This window comes from Trichechus manatus, unplaced genomic scaffold, assembly GCF_000243295.1.
Source record: "Trichechus manatus latirostris isolate Lorelei unplaced genomic scaffold, TriManLat1.0 scaffold00029, whole genome shotgun sequence".
Classification (NCBI taxonomy): domain Eukaryota; kingdom Metazoa; phylum Chordata; class Mammalia; order Sirenia; family Trichechidae; genus Trichechus; species Trichechus manatus.
The window spans coordinates 13,123,185-13,148,676 of NW_004443965.1; the positions used below are offsets into that span (position 1 = coordinate 13,123,185).

Genomic DNA, 25,492 nt, shown 5'->3' on the forward strand with positions numbered 1-25,492 from the left:
ACGTCCTCGCCAAGGTTGCTATGGACGCCAAGCTCCGCGATCTCAGGTCACTTAACCGAGTCCCGTATTCTTAAGGGCTGGTCAAGAGGCATTCTTAGCCCAGTTCGTTTATAAAGCAGGCCTAAAAACTCAACTCCATTCAAACGTGCTGTGGTCCTCAATTCTCTGCCCCATAAAATGGAAATCGTAATAGACTACAGCATAGGATGGCGAGAATTAAATGAACCATGCAGAAAGCTTAGACATTTAAGTGCTCTGTTAGCTGTGATCAGTACTCAGCTTCTAGATTCTCATCAATTTTCATATAAACCAACAAAATAAACTCAACACATTAATTCATTGAAATAATATGTAATTGAGTGCTTGCTATGTGCCAGGCACTGGTGTGGACGTTGAGAAATCAGCAAGGAACAAACCAGACTAAAATCCCTGCATTGCAGTGGGAGAAGCAGATAAGTAAAATATGTAAAGACACATAGTGATAAGTGCTATAGAGATAATAAAGGGAGTGGTATTTCAAATAGTGTGATTGAGGAAAGACATCACTGAAAAGCCACTGGAGGATTTTGAGTAGATAAGTGTTATGATCTGACTTGTTTTAAAAGGTTTACTCTGGTTGTTGTGAGAGACTAGATTTAGAGGGGCAAGGAACGAAGAAGGTGTGTTAGAGAATTTCAAATTCTCATGGAATCCAGACTTTCTGGGCCACTGAGGCTGGGTGAACCCTTTGAAACTATTGTCTTGAGATAACCTTTAAACCTTAAATCATAATCCCCTGAAGTTTTCTTCAAACCAAACAGCAGTTAGCCTACTTAGTAAAGAATGTCTGCCTTTAGCATTGTGCTCTTTTAAAGAACTCTCTCTGTGGGATCAGATTGACAACAGCAACTCAGAAGGTTAAATAGGAGGCTTAGGGAGCAGTGACTTCATGTCAATGGGGGGAGGAACAATTTGGAAAAGGAGGGTGAGAATGGTTGCACAACTTGAAGAATGTAGTCATTGCCACTGAATTGTAGATGTAGAAATTGTTGAATTGGTGTATTGCTGTGTATAGTTTGAACAATAAAAAAAAAGTATTAATTTTAAAAAGGTCTGTTAGAGATGGCTGGTTTGGTTTTTAGCTAGTAAGATTTATAGACAGACTGGATATTGTTTGTAGGGGAAAAAATTGATTTGAAGGTTTTGAGCTTGAGCAGCTAGAAAGATGGAAGTGTTTCCTCCCCTTTCTTTGCATTTGATGTTTGTAGGAGTTAATCTAGATTTTCAGATGTGTTGAAGAAGGCTGCAGAATTACCAAGGGTAATCTTGTAGTCAAGGTAGTATAGTGTAGAGGCTTACTCTGAAACCAGACTGATTGCAATTTGAATACTGTCCTCACCAGTATTCAATCGCTAGATGTATGACTTGGGCAAATTACTAAACCTTTCCGTGCCTAGTTTTCTTCTCTGTAGTAGGACTGGCTCATAGAGTTGCTGCAAGACTTAAATGAGTTCACACTTATAAAAGCCCTTAGTATGTGACAGCTGAGTGCTCAGTTTATTTTGGCCATTACTGTTACTGGTCACCTTTCAGCCCTTTGTCACTACTTGGGTCTTTAGTTAGCTGATGCAGTCAGGCATAATTCTCATATGACAGAAGACATACCGACTTTAACACTGTTAACTCTCTTACTTATGGCAAGTTATACCAATGATGCATGATGTCACATGGCTAAGTCAAAGTTCCTTCTGACAGACATCACTGTAACAGTAATCTAACTTGTAGCAGAAATAAGCTAAATAATGAGCTAAATTTGATAGTGCACTTGTGAGGCTTGAGCAGCATTGTACCATGCTGCTAAATAAATCCCTATTTTGGGACATTTTCGATAGGATAAGAAAGGCAGCGTTTAGATGATATTCTGGGGTAATGTGGTCATTATATATAAAAATACTATTCAGCATTTGTATATCATTTTGCAGTTTACAAAGCACTTTCACACGTTCTGTAGTAGCCAGCTTCCAAGATGGCCTCTGGTAACCTTTGCCTTCTGGTATTGATGCATGCGTGTAGTCTTCTCCCACAGCAAAACAGGCTGCTCTGTGTGACCAGTGGAATGTGGCAGAAGTGACTTTGTGTGACTTTGGAGGCTGGGTCATAAAAGGCATTGCTGCTTCTACCTTGCATGCTTGGATCATTTGCTCTGGGGGAAGCTAGCCACCATATCATGAATTCACTCAGTCCTGTGGAGAGGCCTATATGGAGACGAACTGATGCTTCCTGCCAACAGCCAGCACCAACTTGCCAGCCATATGACTGAGCCACCTTGGGCGTTTATCGTCTAGCCCCAGTCAAGCCTTCATATGACTGCAGCCCCTTGTGGCATCTGATTGCAACCTCATGAGACACTAAAATAGAACTGTCCAGCCAAACTGCTCTTGTATTTCTCTGGGTCAGAAGTATGCTAGGAATTGAATTGTGTCCCACCCAAATATATGTTGAAATCCTAACCACTGTATCTGTAGATAAGACCTTGTTTGGAAATGGGCTTGTTAAATGGGGTCATGCCAATATAGGGTGGATCCTAAACCTAATCACTTCCGAGTTATAAAAAGACCAGAATAGAACACACAGACACACACAGGGAAGACAAACACCAAGGAATGCTATTGCTGGTAGACACCAGAAATTGAGAGCTCAGAGAAGGAATTGACACAGCTGAGATCCTGATTTGGACTTTTAGCTTCCAGAACTGTGAGAAAATAAAATTCTGTTCTTTAAAGCCACCCATCTGTGGTATTTGTGTTACAGCAGCACTTGGTAACCAAGACAGTGATTATTATTGTTTTAAGTTCACTCACTTTCTATCTACAGGATCAAATACTAGATCTCAAAAAACAAAAAAATGGTCCTGGGCTTCCTTTTACTGAAATTAAAAAGCTAAGGGGTATGAAATAAAATTATAAGTTTTGCTTTATGAAAACAGAGAGGTCTCTTGCCCATGACACTAAAGGTTATCTTATTAAATGTTAAAAACCTATTTGTTGTATAATTATAGATATATATAATATATATATCTTAAAACTTATAGTTATGCCTTGAACTGTAACTTTTAGAAGCAGCTTGTCGAGTTTCACATAACTGTATTTAGGTGATCAGGCTCACTGAAACACTTGAAAATTATTCTTTCAGAAAGCATGGAAGATTAATGAACATGTCCTGTTTCCAAGACTCCAGAAGTCTTACAACTGTGGCTCACTGATCTTGTGATTGTCTTAGTAAGGTTCCTATTTAAGCTTTGATAATGTTTGAGCACATACTGTTCTCTTATAAGATTTATGTATTCTGATGTAATCTTCAACTAATCAAAATTTTTGTTCAGAGTTCCTTATGAAATGATACATAAGTACCCTGAAAATCTTAGAGCACTGACTTACTCAGTAATGACATGCTGCCCACCTTTAAAGTTGTCGATTAAACCTGCGTAGCAGTCTGTTAATGGAGTTCTGAGTTATTTATGTTTGACAGAAGAAAATAATGCTAGTTAGAAAAAAATGTTTTTCCAAAACATTAAATAATAAAAAAAAAGGAATTATGAACCATGTATTTTTCATGAGTCACCATAACAATTTATATATCAACACATTGCAAGCATCAAATCCTTACCTAATATTTGAGTTGGGCAACATTTACAAGTGGGCCACAATACAGAATTTACTCCAGTGGCAGTTCAACGCTGGCATAGTACAGGAAAGTATAGATTAACCCACAGAATACAGAAATGTATTCAACAACAATTCTACTTCGTCTGCTGCTCATGAGCTACCCTTACTATTGACTTCTTTAAGGCATATTCTAAAAATTATCAAATGTATGGAAGAAAATTTATTTAGCTTTTTGAGGCTTTACTTTCACAGTACATACCCTTGGCACAGGAAGACCTTATTAAATTTTCACAGATTGCCTTAAATAAGAAATATTTAGGTTGATTTTATGAGGCTTTCAGAAAAGTTCAAGAAAGTTAATGGTTATCAGGATTTGCATACATGATCACATCGAGACAGTAAAATAAACCAAAGACCGAGACTTGTTAACAGCCCTCAAAACATAATAAATTAGAATTTCTAGTCAAACATTTATTCCTATGCTGTATTCATATTGGACTTGTGATTTATTTTCCATTTTACACTCTTTGACATTTCTTCTGAACATAGGTTACAAATAATCTTTTGTGTTAGTTCCAGTCTCAATACCAAAAAGTCACCTGTTTTACCTTGGCTATGTTCTTATCCTTTAGAGTATGATACACTTATTAAGTTAGCTATATTCCAGTAACTTCGTGAATGAAAAATGTTACAGGATTAAAAACAATATAATGGAGTATTATTTCACTGATCCTCATCCAATTTCAGGAAGATTACTTCCCTAAAGCAGCAATCTTGCCTGATAAATTCTTTCCATCTCTAAACAGAAACCAGAAGAAATGTGAAATTATAGGAAACATCTGAAAGTTTACTAGACATTGTGTGCTTTTAATAGTTCAACACTGGTAATACTTGATAATCAAGAGGAAATTAATAGGCTAACATTTAAAAATGTATACTTTAATAAGTATAAAGTACATAAATGACTGGGTAAGCTTGTGGAGAAGCTGACCCAGATACATAAATTAGGATATATAAGTGTCCATCTAAATTTTCTACCTTTTGTATTTTACAGAATATTTCATTAAAGTTGTTTAATGTACAATTTCTCAGTTGTCATTTTGGAAGTCCTTTATTGCAAAGATAACTTTTTTTGTCTGATGACAAACAGCAGCCACATTGTCAGTGATTATTCTGGACCTCCACGCTGAAAAGGAAAAAATAAAGCAATGAGATTAGGTGTTAAATTTATACAGGAAATGTTTTCCTGGCCACTAAAGAAATGTTTACAGTTTTAAGCAAATCTTTAGTTTTTTAAAAAACAATTTTAGGTTTTTCATAGTTTTGGGGCACTTGCAGCACTTGTTGTAAACGTAACTTCAGATCTGGAAGGAACTTAAGGTTGATTTAGATCAATGGTTCTCAGATTTCTTGGTCTCAGAACCCCTTTACACTCTGAAAAATTATTGAGGATCCCAAAGAACTTTTTTTTTTTTTTTTAAAATGTGGTAATATCTATTGATATGTACCATACTGTTGTTGTTCAGTGCCATTGATTTGATTCCAACTCACAGCAACCCCATGTGACAGAGTAGAACTGCCCCATAGAGTTTTCTTGGCTATAATCTTTATGGAAGCAGATTGCCAGGTCTTTCTCCTGCAGAGCTGCTGGGTCGGTTCGAACTGTCAGCCTTTTGGTTAGCAGCCAAATGCGTAACCATTTGCGCCACCAGGGCTCCTTATGTACCACATTAGAAATTAAGAAATTTTAAAATATTTATTAATCCATTTACGAATAACAATAATAAACCTATTAACATAAATTAACGTAATTAATATATTTTTACAAAAGATCATTGTATTTTCCAAAACAAAAAGATATAATGAGTTTAACTTTTTTTTTAAATCTCTTGAATATCTGCCTTAATAGAAGACAGCAGGATTTTCATATATGATTCTACATGCAACCTGTTGCAATGCGTTGTTGTGGTTAAAGTACGTGAAGAATATCTGGCCTCAGATAGACATGTAGTTTTAGTAGACTTTCCAAATAATTACGGGCATTCTTTGTTTGATAACTACATCACACATGAACACTTGTAGGTTATTAAATATTAGTTGCACTGTAGAAATCAAACTATTTTAAAGAACTTTCCTTGGATCCATTACAATCCATAGATCTGTGCTGCACCAATGGATTTTAAAGTACCAAAATTGTAATTTTTGCTAGAAAGCTGAAATTTTATCACTGGCACTTTTCACTGTGATTTGGTTTCCTTGAAGTGACAGATTTAATTTATTCATAATTTTAAGGAAACATCTGCCAATACCCAAGACTGAAGAGGTATAGTTTGTCAGTCTTTATTTGAAGTAAAGATGTTCTATGAAAAAAGCAGCTAATTCAGCTTGCAACTCCATCAAGTGCTTTACCTTGAGACTACTATCATACTTTGGTATGTAGCAGAAATGCTATATACATACAAAGACATGTACTCAATGATTGAAATTTAGTAAAATCAATAATTTGTACTGCTTCATCAAAGTTACTCTGAAGTGAAACGGCTTTTTTTCTGTGTGTCAAACCAAACCTGCTGCCGTAGAGTCAATTCCAACTCATAGTGACCCTACAGGACAGAGTAGAACTGCCCCATAGGGTTTCCAAGGAGTGGCTGGTGGACTCAAACTGCCGACCTTTTGGTCAGCAGTTGAGCTCTTAACCAGGGCTCCAGTTGATGGATAGAGGTCAGTCTAAATGAGTGGGAAAACTTGGATTTTTGAATGTTTTGGGGGAAAAAATGAAGTTTCCTACAAAACTAAAGTCCCAAGAAGTAGGGCTCTACAGTTTAATGCACTGATACGATGCAGCTATAATTAGTGTCCAATTATTTACAAGTAAATGGCTGTAGCTAAAATTTTTTAAAAATATCTTCTTATAAAAGCTGAACAAGCCCAAGGCCCTAGTTGTATTTATATTACATGTTACTTATGAAAGTTTTTTTTTTTCTTCTAAAAAAGGAGCAAATGATAGTTTTTCTTGTTTGCCTATTTCCTTCTTCCAAAAATATTAGAGTTTTTAGAGTTTGAAATATACATTTAGGAGTCTTCAGCCCAACTGAATTCTACCACTTAAAAAATATTTTCTTGTTGAGATATATATTTAACTTTCTTCCCCCATTACAAAAGTGATAGGTGCTCATTGTTTTTTAAAATTCCAGCATTAAAGAAAAGGATAATACGTATTCTATCCAAATAGAACTTAAGTCAGATCTCTCTTTTATTAATACAAATTCTATTAACATCTATAGTTATCCCCTTAAAACTCAGAGCATTTACTGTCAGTATCACTTTTGACAATTAATTACATATACCTCTTCTGTTGCCTTCTATTAAGTATTTTTGGTCTATCTTTTTGTCCCATCTTAATCCTCAACTCTTTGAGGTGAGTCACCACATCTTATTCTCTTTTGTATCCTCTATAGTACCTAGCCCACTACTTATAAATTAGTAGAAATCTATAGGGTTGCCATGAGTCAGAATCGATTCGATGGCAACAGGTTTGTTTGTTTTTTTAGTATACCAATAGAATTCAGTTAGAGGTTTACTGCCTTAGAGGTTTACGTTCCCACCCGGTTACCATCCATCATCTGCAACCCCTTCCTGAGCGATCATGTATTTATTGTACATACCTCAATCCAGACCCTCATTACTAATCATTTTCTCCTTCTCTTATACACACAAGGAACCCCGGTGGCACAGTGGTTAAATGATCAGCTGCTAACCGAAAGGTCAGCGGTTTGAGCCCACCAGAGGGTCTCTGTGGGAGAAAAAACCTGGCAATCTCCTCCCGTAAACATTACAGCCTAGGAGACCCTCTGGGGCAGTTCTGCTGTGACATATAGGATGACTCTGAGTTGGAATTGACTCAAAGGCACCTAACAACAACTTATAAACACACGTTTTCAGCCTGACATACACCTGTAATTTTACACCTAGGCTTATCTAACCCTTTCTGAATTCCTTGTGCATATATGTGCTTTAAAACTGCACAGTACACGCACACACACAAATTTATGTAATCTCAGCTTTAGCTCTTGGTTCTCCCAAAGAGTAACGCGACATATTTACAGCTATGGTTCCCTCACTCTTCAACACTGCCTTCACATTTGCACTTCCAGGTTCATAATCAGAGATGCCTCGTCACCGGTTTTGCCCTCAGTGGAATATAAGAGGCCCACTAGATTTTTGACTGCTTTAGAGTAAGCATCTTGGATTGCTTGTTACCTTCAGAATTCCTAACAGTGCTTAGCACACAGTATGCAGTCAATAAATGTCTGTTAATTGAACGAATGAGGATGAACAGGAGTATGCCTAATTCAAAATGCATTTTTAATGCTGTTGCCTATCCATCTCCTTGGAGATTGCATAGCCTTTATTTTTTAAGACAGTGAATTTATTTCAACCTTATTTTCTTGTATACAGACAATGAATATAGCTCTGTAGGCAAGAAGTAAGAAATTCACGTGCCTGAAGGGGCTAGGAAGGTAACAAATGAGCAAAGGTGACTGGGTAGGTTGGGGAAGAGGGAGTAAACAAAAGAGTACATGGCCGTCTCTAAAAGGGGCACCCACCACTCAGCTTCAGCTGATTGCTGGCAAGGGGAATCATTGGCCTAGTGCTGTCAGATCTTCTGACTTTTCTAGAAGGCAGAAATCCTTATTTTTATGCTAGTTCTCCGCATTTTTAAATGCTGACAATTACTCAGGTTTTTTTAAGCTCTTGAGGCTGAATCTGGCCTGCCAGTTTACAACCTCGGCTCAATAGCTTCTGAATGCCAATCTAATAATTACTAATATTTCTTGGCCTCCAGTTTTGAAATTTATAAATTTATATCCCTTGCCTGGATACACTCGTACAGATTTATTCCTTCATACACATTTACGAGGGCTCTGACTGTGTCTATTTCACAGTCTTGGCCTATCTATCTCTGTCTTACTATAGCCACACTTTGACGACAATGGGAAGAGTATATTAATCGGCAAATGAAACTCCAGAAGTCAAATATGTTACGGTATTTTGCACAGTCCTGTGATAAAGATCAACAACATACTTGAATAAATTCAATTTCCTCTTGGGACACAGGTTTCCTTCTGTATTTCTGAGGTAATGTTTTTATTATTTCTGCAGTGTCTGGTGGACCTTGATGCATCAGCAAATCTGGTGATTTACTTCCCTTAGAATGCTGTGACACTGCAGAAGAGTGTGATGGTATTCCCACTGATCTCAAAGCTTCTGATACTGAAATAAAAAATAATAACACGCTCAGATATTGTTTGAGTGTCTTAAAATACTATTTTGTTTATCTGCTACTGAACAGTCAAGTCATTCCTGAATTATAAGTCAGTATTAGAGGTAAATATTTCAGAGTAACTCAGTTGGGTGACTGAGTTACATAAAAATACATAAAATACATAATTTCATAAAAAGTTCATTTTAAAACAGAGGTAGTTTTAAGTAAGTGAATTACTAAATTGCACAAGTCTGTAGAATAACAAAATTTCTATTTAGTGGGGTACCCATTATGGGCAACCCACATTACTTAAGTTTTTGTCATATAAGCCCTCACAGACCAACACGTATAAGAGTTTGCAGGTAATACCTTACAATGGGGAATAAGAAGGTTGGTAAATGTAGATGAGAACAGTTCTCTCAATACCTTAATACTTGTTCATCACTTATGTCTTAATTCTTCAGTAGTAGTTACAATAAATTAAAATGTATCCCTATACAATTTGTCAAAACTCTCCTCAAAGATCAAGTATCTTATAATAAAGAGAGCGACAGAGGATCTGATAAAAACGATGGGTCAGATAAAAACAGAACCCTTCCAGAAACTTCTCCCGTTAATTTATAGTTCAAATACTTTATAATCAATAATTGCTAAGGACTAAGGTAATCGAGGGGCCCTCGTGGTGCAGTGGTTAAAAGAGCTCAGGCTGCTAACCAAAAAGTCAGCAGTTCAAATCCACCAGCCACTCCTTGGAAACCCTATGGGGCAGTTCTGCTCTGTCCTGTAGGGTCACTATGAGTTGGAACTAACATGACGGCAATGGGTTTGATTTTTAAGGCAATCCAGAAATACTTATCGTTCGAATGAAAAGATGAATTAGTGAATGAAAGAGAAGAAGATTGGCTGGTAGAGAAACACAGGAACAGTTATTATTCCTCATGACCTCTGCACGTGTGAGCAAAGGAGACTCTTGTAGAGAAAAGAAACATTGGACAAAAGTTCCTGTTACAGATGGAATTTGTCCCCTCCCCCCAAAATATGTGTTGTAAATCCTAACCCCCAGATCTGTGGATGAGATCCCATTTGGGAATAGGGTTTTCTGTTTTCTGTTAATGAGGCCATATCAATGTAGGGTATGTTTTAAACCAATCACTTTTGAAAAATGAAAGAGCAGATTAGGCACAGAAGAAAACAAACAAGAGCAGGGGAAAGATAGATGCCACGTGGAGATCTCCAAGGAACATGGAGAAGAACAATAGATAAGCTGAGCCAAGAATTTTCCCCCAGGGAGGACAGAGAGCCTTCCCTAGAGCTGTTGCCCTTAATTTGGACTTCTAGCCTCCTAAACTGTGAGAGAATGCATTTCTGCTCATTAAAGCCACCCACTTGTATTTTTGTTATGGCAGCACTGGCAAACTAAGACAGTTCCCCTATACACTTAGTATCATTAAAAATTCAGACATCTGTTGAGTCACTACTTTTTTAAAATGGAGGTAATAAAAAGTTCATTTCTATTTGCATGCTACCTAAGATACTATTTTGATTTAAGCTACAATACCTGATTATAAAATGAGAGATATTGCCTGTAGTAAAATATGTGTAAATATGCACATACACATTTTTGAAAAAAATCTAAAGTATAACTTACCATTGGGTTTAGGGTTGTCAGTTCTGTCAGGGAACCTTATTAATGGCGTATGTGGCTTTACTACCTAAAGGAAAAATAAAATGCATGAAAAAAAGATAAAGCATTAAAATAACCTAATAGTAACTGTAAAAGAAGTGATTTACTGAACCTCATAAATAGGATACCTTTGCTAAAATGAAATACTTTAATATTGGATAGGAACTATAAATTTTATTCTTCGAAACCTAGAAAGCTGGTCTGTGAATTATTAACTTGTTTTTCTGTTGTTCATAATAACTGTACAAAAGATATTTTACTGTACTATCAACTGACTTCAAAACAACCCTATCAGGATGGCAAAAATTTCATATTGTATGAATTATATCAAGTGTTTTTTCCCTACTGTGTTAAATCAATATCTAACAGTTTAGAACAAGATAAAAAGCAAACAATCATATTGAAATTCAGGTAATAAAAAAACCCTTTTTTCCTGACTACAAAAGTAACACATTTTGTGTAAAAAAAATAGGAAGAAAATGCAGAAAAGCACAAAGAAGAAAATAAACACTGTAATCCCAACACCCATATAAACCAGACTGTTAAAACATTTGATAGCCTTTTATTCTTTATTTTAGTCTTTTTCCTATACCCATAGAGACAGGTATTTTTAGAATGTAGAATGTTTTTTATAACAGATATTTGAAGAGTATTAATATTTTTATCCCTAAAAATCCAGATAATGCTATGTTGTTGTTAGTTGCTGTTGAGTCAACTTTGGCTCATGGCTACCCCACGTACAACAGAATGAAATGTTACCCAGTCCTGCACCATCTTTGTGCTTGGGCCCATTGTTGCAGCTACTGTATTTTAAGTGCCTTCCAACCTAGGGGACTCATCTTTCAGCAGTATATCAGATAATATTATCTTGTGATCCATAGGGTTGGTTTTCATTGGCTAATTTTCAGAAGTAGATTGCCAGGCCTTTCTTCCTAGTCTGTCTTAGTCTGGAAACTACTGAAATTTGCCCACCATGGGTGACCCTGCTGGTATTTGAAATACCAGTGGTGTAACTTCCAGCATCATAGCAGCACACAAGCCACCACAGAATGACAAAGTGACAGATGGGTGGTGGAGATAAAGCTATCAAAACCAAAACCAAACCCATTGCCGTCGAGTTGATTCTGACTCATGTTGACCCAGTGCTCCATAGGGTTTTATTGACTGTAATATTAACAGAAGCAGATCGTCAGGCCTTTCTTCTGTGATGCCTCTGGGTGGGTTTGAACTGCCAACCTTTAGGTTAATAGTCAAGTGCTAACCTTCTGAGCTACTCAGGGACCTTTAACAATGCTGTAACCCCAATTGTCGTTGAGTCAAGTCTGATTCATAGCAACCCTACAGAACTGCCCCATAGGGTTTCTAAGGTTGTAATCTTTATGGAAATAGACTGCCACATCTTTCTCCTGAGGAGTGGCTGGTTCAAACTGCCAACGTTTCGGTTAGCAGCCAAGTGCTTAACCACTGCGCCACCAGGGCTCCTTAACAATGCTATACCAAACCAAACTCATAGCAAGCCTATAGATAGAGTAGAACTGCCCTATAGGGTTTCCAAGGAGTGGCTGGTGGATTCGAGCTGCAGACCTTTTGGTTAGCAGCCGAGCTCTTAACCACTGTGCAACCAGGTCTCCAATAATGCTACCAAACCCAAAAACCAAACCCGTTGCCACTAAGTTGATTCCAACTCAGCGACCCATAGGACAGAGTAGGACTGCCCCACAGGGTTTCCAAGGAGCAGCAGTGGATTCGAACTGCCAACCTTTTGGTTAGCAGCTGTGATCTTAACCACTGCACCACCAGCGCTCCACAATAATGCTACAGAGAACCTTAAATGGATCCATCAGTGTGAAATCCCCTGAATATACAATGCTAAGAATCTCATAAACCAAGTACTATTTCTAACTAATCTATAAATTGCTGTGTAACTGAAGAAACTGAGGTGTGTGTGTGTTTATCTGCCATATATTTCTACATATACACATTATACATTTTATATGGGCACAAAGTAAATAGGCTTGTTGGGGCTGGCCTGAAAATGCACCACCATAATTCCACTGATGTTGGAAAATGATGGAATATAGATACGGCAGTCATCTCCCTCAGCATAAAAGCATGCTAAAGTCTTCCACATTCAAAACAAAACAAAACAAAACAACTCTCTTCCTCTAGTTAACTGTTGCTTCTCTTCCATAGCCAAACTTCTTGAAAGAATGTTCCATCCTAGCTGTCACTCCCCTATTAGAAAATTTTCAACAGCTTTCAGGATAAAGTTCAAAGACTTACTCGGCACTCACAAGACCCATTGTGATCTGACCTCTTTCTACTTCTCCAGCCTCATTTCCCACCACTCTCTTATATAATGTTTACTCCACGTATTCTGAAGTGTTTTTCGTTTTCCAAATTTATCATGCCATTCTCATCCCCATGACATCTACAACTTATGTCTTCTGCCAAGAAATCTCCCCTCCAACCCCCCTACTCTCATGTCTACCCCTTCACCTGAATACTTACCCTTTAAAACACAGCTCAAATGTCATTTCTCTCTAAGACATTTTCTCTGATTACAAAATCTAGTAGGAAGGGCTCCTGGGAACAATATTCAGAGTTAGTGAAGAGTTTGTGGCCTTTATGTTAAAGGTCAGTATAGCTAGATATAAAATCCTTGTTTCAGATTTTCTTTGCTTAAATACCTTAAATGTTATTGATGTGTTTCTTTTATGAAGTAGTATTGTTGAAAACTCTTTAAGACTTTTCTTTCCCTTTTGTCTTGTTATTTTTTTTCTTTAAAATCTAATGATTTTACTAGAATATACCCACTGGTCAACCATACTGAGTGAATTTTCCCAATACAAGGTGTAGGTTCAAGTCTTCTATTATATCAGAAAAGGTTTATTAAATTACAAGTTTTGGAATTTGTCCTATTTGCTTTTTCTTTTTCAGAGACTACTTATTATACAAAAGAGCCCTGGTGGCACAGCGGCTAAGAGCTTGGCTGCTAACTGAAAGGTCAGTGGTTCAAACCCACAGCGGGGGAAAGATGTGGCAGTCTACAACGGTAAAGATTACAGCCTTGGAAAGCCTATGGGGCTGTTCTCCTCTGTCCTATAGGGTTGCTATGAGTTGGAATTGACTGGATGGCAATGGGTACTTATACACAAGTTGAATCTTCTTGTCTGTCATCTACTTCTATCACTTTCTCTGAATCTTTTATCTCTTCGTTACTCTGTGGTTCTGTTTTCATTTTTCGATCCACTATTTTATCGGAGCACTAGTGGCACAGTGGTTAAGAGCTCAGGCTAGTAACCAAAAGGTTGGCAGTTTGAATCCACCAGTCACTCCTTGGAAACTCTGTGGGGCAGTTCTACTCTGTCCTGTAGGTCTGCTATGAATCGGAATTGACTCGATGGCAATGGGTTTGGTTTTGGTTGGTTTATTTTCTTTCTCATAATTTCTGAGGTACATATTTATTACCCTATGTTCCTTCTAGTTTACTGTACACTTCTGAAAGTTTCTTCTAATTTTTCACTGAGTTCAAAACTGTACCATCCCTAAAATCTTAACCTTAAATCTAACCCCAGCTATAACCTCTTCTTCCCTCAATTACTTCCTGCAATTAGTTTCATCAAGCCCTTCATTTCCTTGATTATTCCTGCCTTCCTTTCTTATCCAGCCTGGGACCCAGGGTCCATTCAACCCTTCTCTTACCAGCACCCTTACTTTCACCTCAGCCAGAAATCCCAAACTCTAAATTAATCCAATAACCCATCTTCTCCCCCTGTGGCTGACATGTTTTTTGTTTATTAGGTATCGTCGAGTTGGTTCCGACTTGTAGTGACCTTAGGTACCACAGAATGAAACACTGCCTGGTCCTGTGCTATCCTCACAATTGTTGCTATGTTTGAGCCCACTGTTGCAGCCACTGTGTCAATCCATCTCATCGAGGGTTTTCCTCTTTTTCGATGACCCTCTACCAAGCATGATGCCCTCCAGGGACTGCTCACTCCTGATAACATGTCCAAAGAACCTGAGATGAAATCTTGCCATCCTCACTTTTAAGGATCATTCTGGCTGTATTTCCTCCAAGACAGATTTGTTCGTTCTTCTGGCCGTCCATGGTATATTCAATATTCTTCACCAACATAATTCAAAGGCATCAATTCCTCTTCAGTCTTTCATATTCACTGTCTAGCTTTTGCATGCATATGAGGCTACTGAAAATTCCATGGCTTGGGTCAGGCGCACCTTAGTTATCAAAGTGACATCTTTGCTTGTTAACACTTTAAAGAGGTCTTTTGCAGCAGATTTGCCCAATGCAATACATCATTTGATTTCTTGGCTGCTGTTTCCATGGGCGTTGATTGTGGATCCAAGCAAAACTGTGGATCCAAGTAAAAGGAAGTCCTTGACAACTTCATAGCTGATACAGCCAAACTGTTGCCTAAATGATAAACAATTACCTTTCTGCTCTCATACCAGCCCAAACATATCAAATCTATAGTGCTTGGCATTCAGCAGGCATTTAATTAATACCTTTAACTTCCTTTTCTAAAATTACTTGTGTGTAATACTCCGTAGTCCCGCCAAATTTCTATACTGAATGTTCTGAGATCATGCTTTGGATTTCCCATGAGTTTGTGCTACTCTGTTGAATTAACTACTCTTTCTTCAGGGTATGATCAACATCCAGATTCGAAGCTCTATGGAGGCAGCATGTCGGTCTTATTGGCACTATAGTCCTGGCACTGAGGATAAGCCTGATGCAGAAGTACTCAGTAAACTTTGCTAATGTTATATGTAATTATTAAATAATATTAGCAAACACTGCTTTGTATTATGAATATTTGAGAAAAGGTCTTTGCTCCCCTGTTAGAAGGGCATAGACCATTCCTATTTGCATTAGGTTTTTTTTTTTTTTTTTGATATAGCAGTAGTTTTTCCTTTATTATTGCTGTGTGCTATTCTATTTTATGACTCTACCACAATTTGTTTATCCTGCTAATGAACATTTGGATAGTTTCTGGTTTGCAGGCTATTATGAATAAAGCTGCTATGAACATTCTTATACAAGTCTTTTTGTGGGTAGATGCACTCATTTCTCTTGGGTATAAAACTAAGAGTAGAATTACTGGGTCATCAGGACCACAATAGTAGGTCATGGACAGAGTGGGAGAGAAATGTAGAACAAAATTCAGACTTATCAATAAGACCAGACTTACTGGTCTGACAGAGACTGGTTGACCCCCCAAGACCATGGCCCTTAGTCACCCCAAACTTGGAACTGAAATCACTCCTGGAGATCACATTATAGCCATATAGTAGACAGACCAGTGAGAAATGTACACCTCAGAAAAATGAACTATACGAAACCTAAAAGGCAGCATTTGCCTGAAAGCAAATTTCAGAATGGTAGGGGCAAGAAAGCTGCATGAATGGACATGGGGAACTCAGGGAGGAAGGAGGGAGAGTGCTGGCACATCCAGGGGTTTGTAACCAATGTCAAGAAACAAGCTGTGTATAAATTGTTGAATGGGAAACTTTATATTAGAGAGTGACAGTTTTCCAAAGTGGCTATACCATTTTATACTCCCACCAGCAATGTATGGTGTTTCATATGGTTTCAGGTGCTTCATATTCTCATCCCCACTTGTTATTGTCAGTCCTTTAAATTTTAATCATTTTGGTGAGTGTGTGGTAGTAGCTCCTGGTTTTAATTTGCATTTTCCTGATGAGTAATTATGTTGAGCGCTTTTTCACAGGCTTGTTGCCGTTAGATATTTTGTGCATTACCCATTCAAATCTTTTACCCATTTCTAAATTGAGTTATGTATTATGGGTAACCAAAAATCTGTTGCCGTGGAGTTGATTCCAACTCGTAACGACTCGATAGTATAAAGCAGAACTGCCCCGAGGGTTTCTAAGGAGCGGCAGGTGGATTCGAACAGCGGAATTCTTAACCACTGAGCCACTAGGGCTATGTATTATGGATACCAGTCCTTTTTCAGATGTACATATTAGAGATATGTTCTCCCTGACTTCACAGAATCTTTAATTAGTAAATGCCCAATAACTAGCCACTGAAATGAATAAATGAGAATCATTTGTTGCAATGGGATCAAAGACTGGGATCTAGGATTATCATTTAGACAGACAACTTCAGGAAAAGGATTTTAAAACATAAAGTTGTGCAAAAGGAAGTGCACCTGTCACATCAAACTAAAAGTTAATCATGAAACAATACGTTTTCAGGATTAAAAAAAAGATTGTGATGAACCAACCACAAAAGTGGAGGGTGTGTCCATCTGTATATCAAGTTTACCTGTTATTTAAGCTAAGGACCACAGCTGGAGAAGCAAAAACTGTCAGGAGTTAGTAACTCATGTGCAGATTAACAAAGTTCCTCTAGCTGCCTATCTAAACTCAGAAAACAAAGGCTTGGAAAACCAACACTAAAACATAAACTACAGGTAAAATAATATCTTTTTTTCTATTTTCCCCATCCGGCCTGTAGCCAGACGCTTGGAGAGCTTGGGGAGAATTGTCCCCGGGCGAGAACGCAGCCCGCGGTGCCAGTTCTCAGTCTATGCCCAAGTCCTTGAAGGGACACTAGGTTAGAGACAGGGTTCCCTTCCTTTCCCTCTCCGCTACCTCCTTCCTTCCGATTGGCTGAACCGGGACATCACAGACAATACTACACGGCGATTGGCCAGGCTATTGCACCGCAGCCTAGCCCGCCCTCAGTCGCTGAAGGGGCTAACAAGGTCCCAGCGGAGGAGAGTCCAAGAACCCCAGAGCAACTCTGTGCCTACCTGCCCAGATGCCGCACTCTGCGGCGGGGCTCGAGCCCTCAGCTCCGGACCCCGGCTCACTGCCCAGCCCAACGGGCTCAAAGGTCCAATTGTCACACACACACCCTTGGGCACCGCCGCCGGCCCTGCTCAAGGCTGCGATCACCGCGCAGCCTCCTCCGTAGCCTTTCCTCCCCAGCGCCGTTGCTATAGTCAGCACCATCCCTACAAAACACGGTGCGGAAAGTCGCCCAAGCTCTTTACCTGAACGACCCTGCTGGCGGACGCCACTTTGCTGCCCATCATGACCCCTCGAATAGGGGTAGCTTCCGGGGCGCTCGTGAGCCACAGCGATTAGGAGTCGCGGACAGCTGAGGGCGGGACCTGCGTATGACGTCACGGGGAGGAGCGAGCAGGCGCTGGATCTTCCACCACCCCTCCCGCCTGACCTCGCCCCGCCCCTCTTCCCCTGACCCACGTGTTTCACTATTGTTTCTTTTTTGCTAGTGAAACTGTAAGACGTCGGGTTTATTTTGCTCTTTCTGTTCATCGGCTTGTGAGTGATCTAGGACCATGTCCTATACAGATAGCCAGTTTACAATTTCGGTATAGTCCAAAATTCAATCTGCAACCAAGTAAGTAATACAAGCTCTTGTGGCTTCCTAAAACGAATAATCTTGTTAAAATGTGAGTTATGACAAGCTGAGAAAAAAACTGTAAATTCTGGGTCAATATAGGGCCACCTCAAATTCCCTAGGAGCCCTAGTGATGCAGTGGCTAAGAGCTCTGCTGCTAGCCCAAAGGTCAGTGGTTTGCACCCACCATCAACTCTGGGGGAGAAAGATGTGGCAGCCTGCTTTCATAAAGATTGACAGCCTATGGGGCAGTTCTCTTCTGTCCTGCAGGATCACAGCGAGTTGGAATTGACTCAACAGCAATGGGTTTAGTTTTCACGTTCCCTTATTGGTATTACAGTAAAACCTGCAAAAGCCAGAACCCCTGTAAGGTGGAATTCTGTCAGAGAAGGAAAACTCAAAACTGAGGTAGGATTCTAATAGAGAGAGATAGTAAGCACCCTGTCAAAGGCAGAAAAACTTGCATACCCAGAAAAACAAGGCAGTTCATTCGAGTTCCAGCTCTCACAGGTTTCACTGTACCTAATTTCGACTTGTTTGTATTCTCTACCACCTTTACTCCTGATATTGAACTGTTGCCTCTACTTAAAGTTTGAGAGAATTCAAAAGTCAAAGTTTTTTAAAAAGTTGGATTTTGAAACATAAGCTACCCATATAATTCCCCAAAATTATATATTAACTTCCTATGGTAACTATGAGAAACACTGGTGGTGCAATAGTTAAGCGCTTGGCTGCTAATCAAAAGGTCGAGGTTCAAACTGCTTCAAGTGGAGAATGTCAAGATTTACTGCCTAGGAAACCCTAATGGGCACTTCTACTCTGTCCTATAGGGTCACTATGAAGGCACACAATAACAACATGTTAAATATTGTTTATATTGTTACAATTTTTAATATATAATATATTGTGACCATTTAACATAACTTTGTAGGTTACGTTGTTGTTGCTGCCATCAAAGCTAACTGAGCCAGGCTAGTCTTCCCAGGTGCCTCTGAGTGCATTCTAACTGCCAATCTCTCTGTTAGTAGTCTATCACTTAATAGTTTGCACTACCCAGGGTACATTGGTAATGTAGCCTTGAAAAAAAAAAAACCAAACACACTGCGTCGATTCCAACTCACAGAAACTCTATAGGGCAGAGTGGAACTGCCGCATAGGGTTTCCAAGTCTGTAAATCTTTATGGAAGCCGACTACCACACCTTTCTCCCACAGAGCAGCTGGTGGGTTTGAACTGCCAAACTTAGTTAGCAGATGAGCATTTTAACCACTGTGCCACCAAGGCTTCTATTCCATATGGATACTTGGTGGTTAATCATTAAAACCCTGGGGGATGAGCACCGGAGGGGAATGAAAAGATTCCTTATCAGGCTGTCTTTAGTTTGACTCTTTCTAAGACTATTTCTCTTAAGGCAATATGGTATAGTAAAAACAACTGAGTTAGGAATCTGGAAAACTGAGTTGTAATCTTGACTCTTTCACCAGCTACTGGTATGACCTTGAGCAGGTCATCTCACTCCCCTGCGTCTTATTTCTCTATGGGTAAAATGAGCAGACTGCTGAAAACCCTATGGAGTAGTTCTCCTCTAACACATGGGGTCGCTATGAGTCAGAATTAACTTGACAGCAAAGGGTTTGACTTTTTTGCTTTTGCTCTAAATCAGACGTTTTAAACCAGTGATTCATGAGCCAGATCCAGAAGTGGTTTCTGTTTGGTTTTGCTTTGGTGTGAAAAAGAACCCCATTGCCGTCAAGTTGATTCCAACTCATAGCGACCCTATAGGACAGAGCAGAACTGCCAAAGGGTTTCCAAGGAGCCGCTGGTGGATTTGAACTGCTGACCTTTTGGTTAGCAGCTGAGCTCTTAACCACTGTGCCACCAGGGCTCTGGTGTGAGGGGGAGCTAAATAATGACTAAATTTTGCATGTGAATTACCACTTCCTCTTCTGAAAAATCAGAGGCACTGGCAGTGCTGAGTCATATCCCCATATGGCAGCAACTGGCAATTTGGTTAGCAGCCAAGAGCTTAACCACTGTGCCACCAGGGCTCCTCAAGGTAGTCTTAGGCTATTGTAAATATTTAGAGTGACCGATCTGTTTTGATGATACAAATCGGGACAGCTTTAAAGAAATACAAATTACTGACCCCAGATACGGGCCATTCTGCTTCCATATGTCTTTGAAAATGCTTTCAAAGCTTGTTTTAGCAGCACATATTCTAAAATTAGACTGATAAAAGTGGACAAAGGACATGAACAGACAGTTCACAGAAAAAGAAATACAAATGGCCCTTAAAAATATTAAGACATTCACCCTTACTCATTGTAAGAAAAATTACACTGAAACATTTTCATCCATCAAATTGGCAAAAATACATTAACTAGGACAACATGCTCTGTGGGGGAAACTATGGGGAAAGAGGCACTCACATACACTGTTGGTGAGAGTAAAGATGGTACAAACGCAATGGAAGGCAACTGGTGATTTTTAAATGTACACTTACTAATGATTTACCCTTTACCTGGCAATCATACTTCTGGGAATTTATCCTACAGATATACCTGCACACGTTTGAAATGACATAGGTACAAGATTATTTACTGACACAGTTTGTATTACCAAAAAAATTGGAAACTTCAAGTTTTCATAAAGAGACTGGCTACAAAGAGAATAGCTAAATAAACCATATTATATCCACACAATGTAATACTATGTAACTATATAAAACAAAACAAAACAAAGAATGAGGAAGCTCTCTCTGTATGATGCAGAAAACACTCCTGGATAGAGGTTAAGTGAAAAAAGCAAGGTGTGGAAGAATGTATATAGCATGTCTTAGTTTCTTAGTGCTGCTGTAACAAATACCATAAGTCAGTGGTTTTAAAGAACAAAATTGATTTTCTCACAGTTCAGGAGGCTAGAAGTCTGAATTCAGGGCACCAGCTCTAGGGGAAGCCTTACTCTCTGTTAGCTTGGGGAAGATACTTGTCTCAACTTCTGTAACCCCAGCCTTCCTCAGTTCCTTGGTGATTTTCACATAGCATCTATCTTTCCCTGTTTGTGCTCTCTTCACTCTGTGTGTATGGTGCTCCTTAAATCACTCAGGAGGGATTAGGTTTAGGATGTACTGTACAATGATATGGCCTCATTAACATAACAAAGAAAATCCTATTCCCAAAAGGGATTACGTCCACAAGTATAAAACCAAACTAAACCAAACCCGTTGCCGTCCAGTGGATTCTAACTCATAGTGACCCTACAGGACAGAATAGAATGGCCTCATAGGGTTTCCCAGGACAAGTGGCTGGTAGACTCAAACTGTAGACCTTCTGGTTAGCAGACAAGATCTTTAGGATTCCAACACATGTCTTAGGGGGACACAATTCAGTCCATAACAATTTGCTACATTTTCTTTAAGAAAAGGGTAAAAATAAGACAATAAATTTGTATTTGATTGTATCTGCATAAATAAAGAGGACACTTGAGGGTGCAAGAGATTGTTAGTGCTTGCTCAACAAATATTCCCAACCTCAACTGAAGTTAGGTTGTAAGATCATGTGACTAATTCTGGCCAGTGGATCCTGAACAAAAGTGATACTTACAGGCTGAGGTAGTTAAGAGTCATGACCTTCTCTCTCTCTCTCTTCCCGTGTTGCAGTGACTTTGGAAGTGGTGGGCTCCAAATGGTATAGCTTCAAGATGGAACGGAGTTGCTCAAACTGCATAGGATTTTGCATAAATGAAAAATAAACCTTTATTGTGTTAAACTGAGGTTTCTTGGGGTCGTTTGTTGTAGCAGGTAGAGTTAATTATCCTAATAAAGAAATCAGTATTGCAAGTGGGATACTGCCAAAACAAAAACCTAGAATATACGACATTGGCTTGGCAGTGAGGCAATGGGCAGAAAGGTGTTAAATCAAAGAGCTCTTTGCTCAGCCAAAAATTTTCCTGAAGATTTGCACCTATGTTTTTCCTAAAAGTTTTATAGTCTTAAATCTTTTAAGTCTATGATCCATTTTGAGTTGATTTTTGTATAAGGTGTAAGACCTAGCTGGAGGTTCATTTTTTTGCCTAAGGGTGCCCACTTGCTCCAGCACCATTTGTTGCAAAGGCTATGCTTACTCCATTGAACTACTTTTGCACCTTTGTCAAAAATCAGTTGGTTCAACAAAACTGAAAACTGTTCTACTTCAAAAGATACCACTGAGAAAGTGAAAAGACAACTCAAAGAATGGGAAAAAATATTCACAAATCATATATTTGATAAGGGTCTAATATATAGAATATATAAAGAACTCTTACGACTTGTTGTGGATTAAATTGTGTCCCCCAAGAAAATGTGTGTCAACTTGGCTAGGCCATGATTCCCAGTATTGTGTGGTTGTCTTCCATTTTGTGATCTGATGTAATTATCTATGTGTTACAAATCCTAATCTCTATGATGTTAATGAGGCAGGATTAGAGGCAGTTATGTTAATAAGGAAGGACACAATCTACAAGATTAGGTTGTATCTTGAGTCAATCTCTTTTGAGATATAAGAGAGAGAAGTGAGCAGAGAGGAGAGGGACCCCATTGCTACCAAGCAAGAAGAGCCAGGAGCAAAGCATGTCCTTTGGACCCAGGGTCCCTGCACTGAGAAGCTCCTAGACCAGGTGAAGATTGATGACAAGGACCTTCCCCCTGACCTGATAGGAACTGGCGCCCTGAATTCAGACTGCTAGCCTCCTAGACTATGAGAGAATAAATTTGTTTGTTAAATCCATCCATTTGTGATATTTCTGTTATAGCAGCACTAGATAACTAAGACATGACTCAATTAGAAAAAGACAACCTAATGAAAATGGGTGCAGGATCTGAACAGACATTTCTCTAAGAAAGCTATACAAATGGTCAATATACATAAAAAGACACTGAACATCATTAGTCATCAGGGAAATGCAAATCAAAAGTAATGCATGTTAAATATAAAAATTTTAAAAACTTACTCATAATCCCACCACAAATAACCACAACTGTTAACACTTTGAATGTGCTTTTCTAATATTTTTGCTTGACAAACAAATGCACAGAAGTATTCCAAATAAGAGTTGAGACTGCAAGAAATGCTGTAGGAAAAATTTCCACATTCAGTGGAAAGCTGGACCAGACGTCTTTCAGGACTCTTACAAGGCAAAAATTTTCAGATTCGTTTTAGAGTATGTCATTCACTTTAATTATCCTTAGAACAACAGGTTCCATGTTATAGTGATAATTCAAGATTAAAAAAAAAAAAAAGATGCAGTACAGAACAATTCCAAAAACATTGAAAATACATTTCAATTTCACTTGAAATTTGCTATTTAAATGACATATCAATGATTCTAAAAAAATGCTAAAATAGAAGTCTTATTAGATCATGGTGAGATTCTTCTCAAGCTGCAGAACAGTTTTCTTTAAGGCAGGATTCTCCGCCCAGTTGGCTTTACTCCCCAAAAGGAGGTTCTGTAATTAAAAAAAAAAAAAAAATTAAGTTGTAAGTACTTTAAAAAATTTAACAATGATTTAAAAAAAACCTCTTTCACAGAATTTCAGTTTATGGTGATGGAAAAATTGTGTTGATTAAAGGTAGGATTGCATAGCTGATTAATGCAATTGCTGTCAGTAAGTTGTACAACTGTAAAAAGCTGGGTTGGCAAAAGTTGTGTAATAAATGTATTTAAAACAATGACAAAAAAAAGTAGCTGCTGAGGCTTCTCATGTATAACCAAATACCTCATGGGATTTGGTTTCTTGGCTTGGAAGATCAAGGTCATGGTTGCATGGGACATCCCAGTTACTTAGCCTAATAACAAATGTGTTTAGTGTTGCTGTTCTACCTCCTAGTTCATTGAGCAGTGCCTGGGGTCTTAAAAGCTTGCAAGCAGCCATCAAGACACAACAATTGGTCTCTAGTTGTCTGGAGCAAGAGGAAGGAGAGTCAGGAACAGGAGGAGGAAATGAAATGTGTGGCTAATTGCCTCCATGAACAACTGCCTTCTTTGCCATGAGACCAGAAGAACTGGATGGTGTCTGGCTACCATTACTGAACATTTTGATCAAAGATTCTATAGAAGAATCAAAAGGGGGAAAATGGAAAACAGAATTTAAAATTCCACGGATCCTGAATTTCTGGATCCATGGAGGTTGATGAACTCCTGAAACTACTGCCCTGAGATAATCTTTAAACCTTAAATCAAAAATATCTTCTAAAGTCATCTTAAAAGTAATCAGTAGCTTAGCTTGACTAGTAAATAATGTCTGCCTTGAGCATTGAGCTTTTTTTATTAATTGTATTTTAGATGAGGGTTTACAGAGTGAGTTAATTTCTCATTAAACAATTAATACACATACTGTTCTGTGACACTGGTTGCCACCCTCACAACATGTCAACAGTCTCCCCTTCTCAATCTTGGGTTCCCCATTACCAGCTCTTCCGGACCCTCCTGTCTTCTCGTCCTTGCCCCGGCTGGTGTGCCCATTTAGTCTTGTTTTGTTTTATGGGCCTGTCTAATCTTTGGCTGAAGGGTGTAGCACTGAGCTCTTTTAAGATCGGTCTATATGGGATCAAACTGACAACAGCAACTCAAAAGATTAGATAGGAAACTTATGGGGGCAGTGAGTTTATGTTGATGTGGAGGAACAACTCAGAGAAGGAAGGTGACAATGGCTGCACAACTAGAAGAATGTAATCAATGTAACTGAATTGTACATGTATAAACTGTTAAATTGGTATATGTTTTGCTGTGTATATTCTCAACAACAAAAAAAGTAAATTATAAAAAAAATTTAAGATTTAAAGAAACCTCTTTTACTGATCTCATCAGGTATTTATTGAACGTTTACTAGATGTGTAGCTCTGTGATCATGAGAAAACGGTAATAAACTCGTGTGTCTTCATTTCCACTATTAGTAAGGCTTCAGCCTTGACCCTCATAATGCTAGGTAATATTTAAATATTTACAATAATTTTTTATGCTTCATCAGTTTCTATGGATAGTTATGAGTCAAAATTGACTTAATGGCAATTTTTTTTTTTTTTTTAATTCTAGAAGAAAAGACTGTAGTTATAGTTCAGAGTTCATTTTACATTTCTATTGTGGAAAACAATAATTTTAGCTTTTAATAATACTCATTTTTTTTTTTTTTAATTGTACTTTAGGTGAAGGCTTACAGAACAAGTAGTTTCTCATGAAACAGTAGTATACATATTGTTTTATAACATTGGTTAACAACCCCACAACATGTCAACCCTCTAACTTCTCAACCTTTAGTTTTGGTGAAAATACACATAGCCAAAGATACACCGTTTCAAAAATTTCTACATGCACAGTTCAGTGACATTGACTACACTCTTCCAATTGTGCTGTTATTCTCACTCAAGATGAAGGCTTACAGAACAAAATAGTTTCTCATTTAACAGTTACTACACATGTTGCCCTATGACAATGGTTAACAATCTC

At 38.4% G+C, this 25,492-nt stretch overlaps 2 protein-coding genes across 5 annotated transcripts in view; both read right to left on the bottom strand.

Annotated features, from left to right (window-relative positions):
* Positions 1 to 4,565: 4,565 nt before the first annotated feature.
* On the bottom strand, positions 4,566 to 17,769 carry KGD4 (alpha-ketoglutarate dehydrogenase subunit 4). Its single transcript, XM_004374524.2, has 4 exons — positions 17,644 to 17,769; positions 10,559 to 10,622; positions 8,731 to 8,918; positions 4,566 to 4,830 (listed from the first exon to the last, which is right to left on the bottom strand). Exons 1-4 carry the CDS (start codon positions 17,683 to 17,685, stop codon positions 4,813 to 4,815), a joined length of 312 nt encoding a protein of 103 aa, XP_004374581.1. The 5' UTR covers positions 17,686 to 17,769; the 3' UTR covers positions 4,566 to 4,812.
* A 5,230-nt stretch (positions 17,770 to 22,999) lies between these two features.
* Positions 23,000 to 25,492, bottom strand: part of CENPH (centromere protein H) — a 25,513-nt gene continuing 23,020 nt past the window's right edge. For 3 of the 4 annotated variants that reach the window (XM_023729570.1, XM_023729573.1, XM_023729572.1), the window contains one exon: positions 23,000 to 23,495. In XM_023729570.1, the coding sequence (XP_023585338.1) occupies positions 23,403 to 23,495 (93 nt within the window). In that variant the 3' untranslated portion in view covers positions 23,000 to 23,402. The remainder of the gene's footprint in view (positions 23,496 to 25,492) is intronic. The other variant, XM_023729571.1, reaches the window with a different exon arrangement.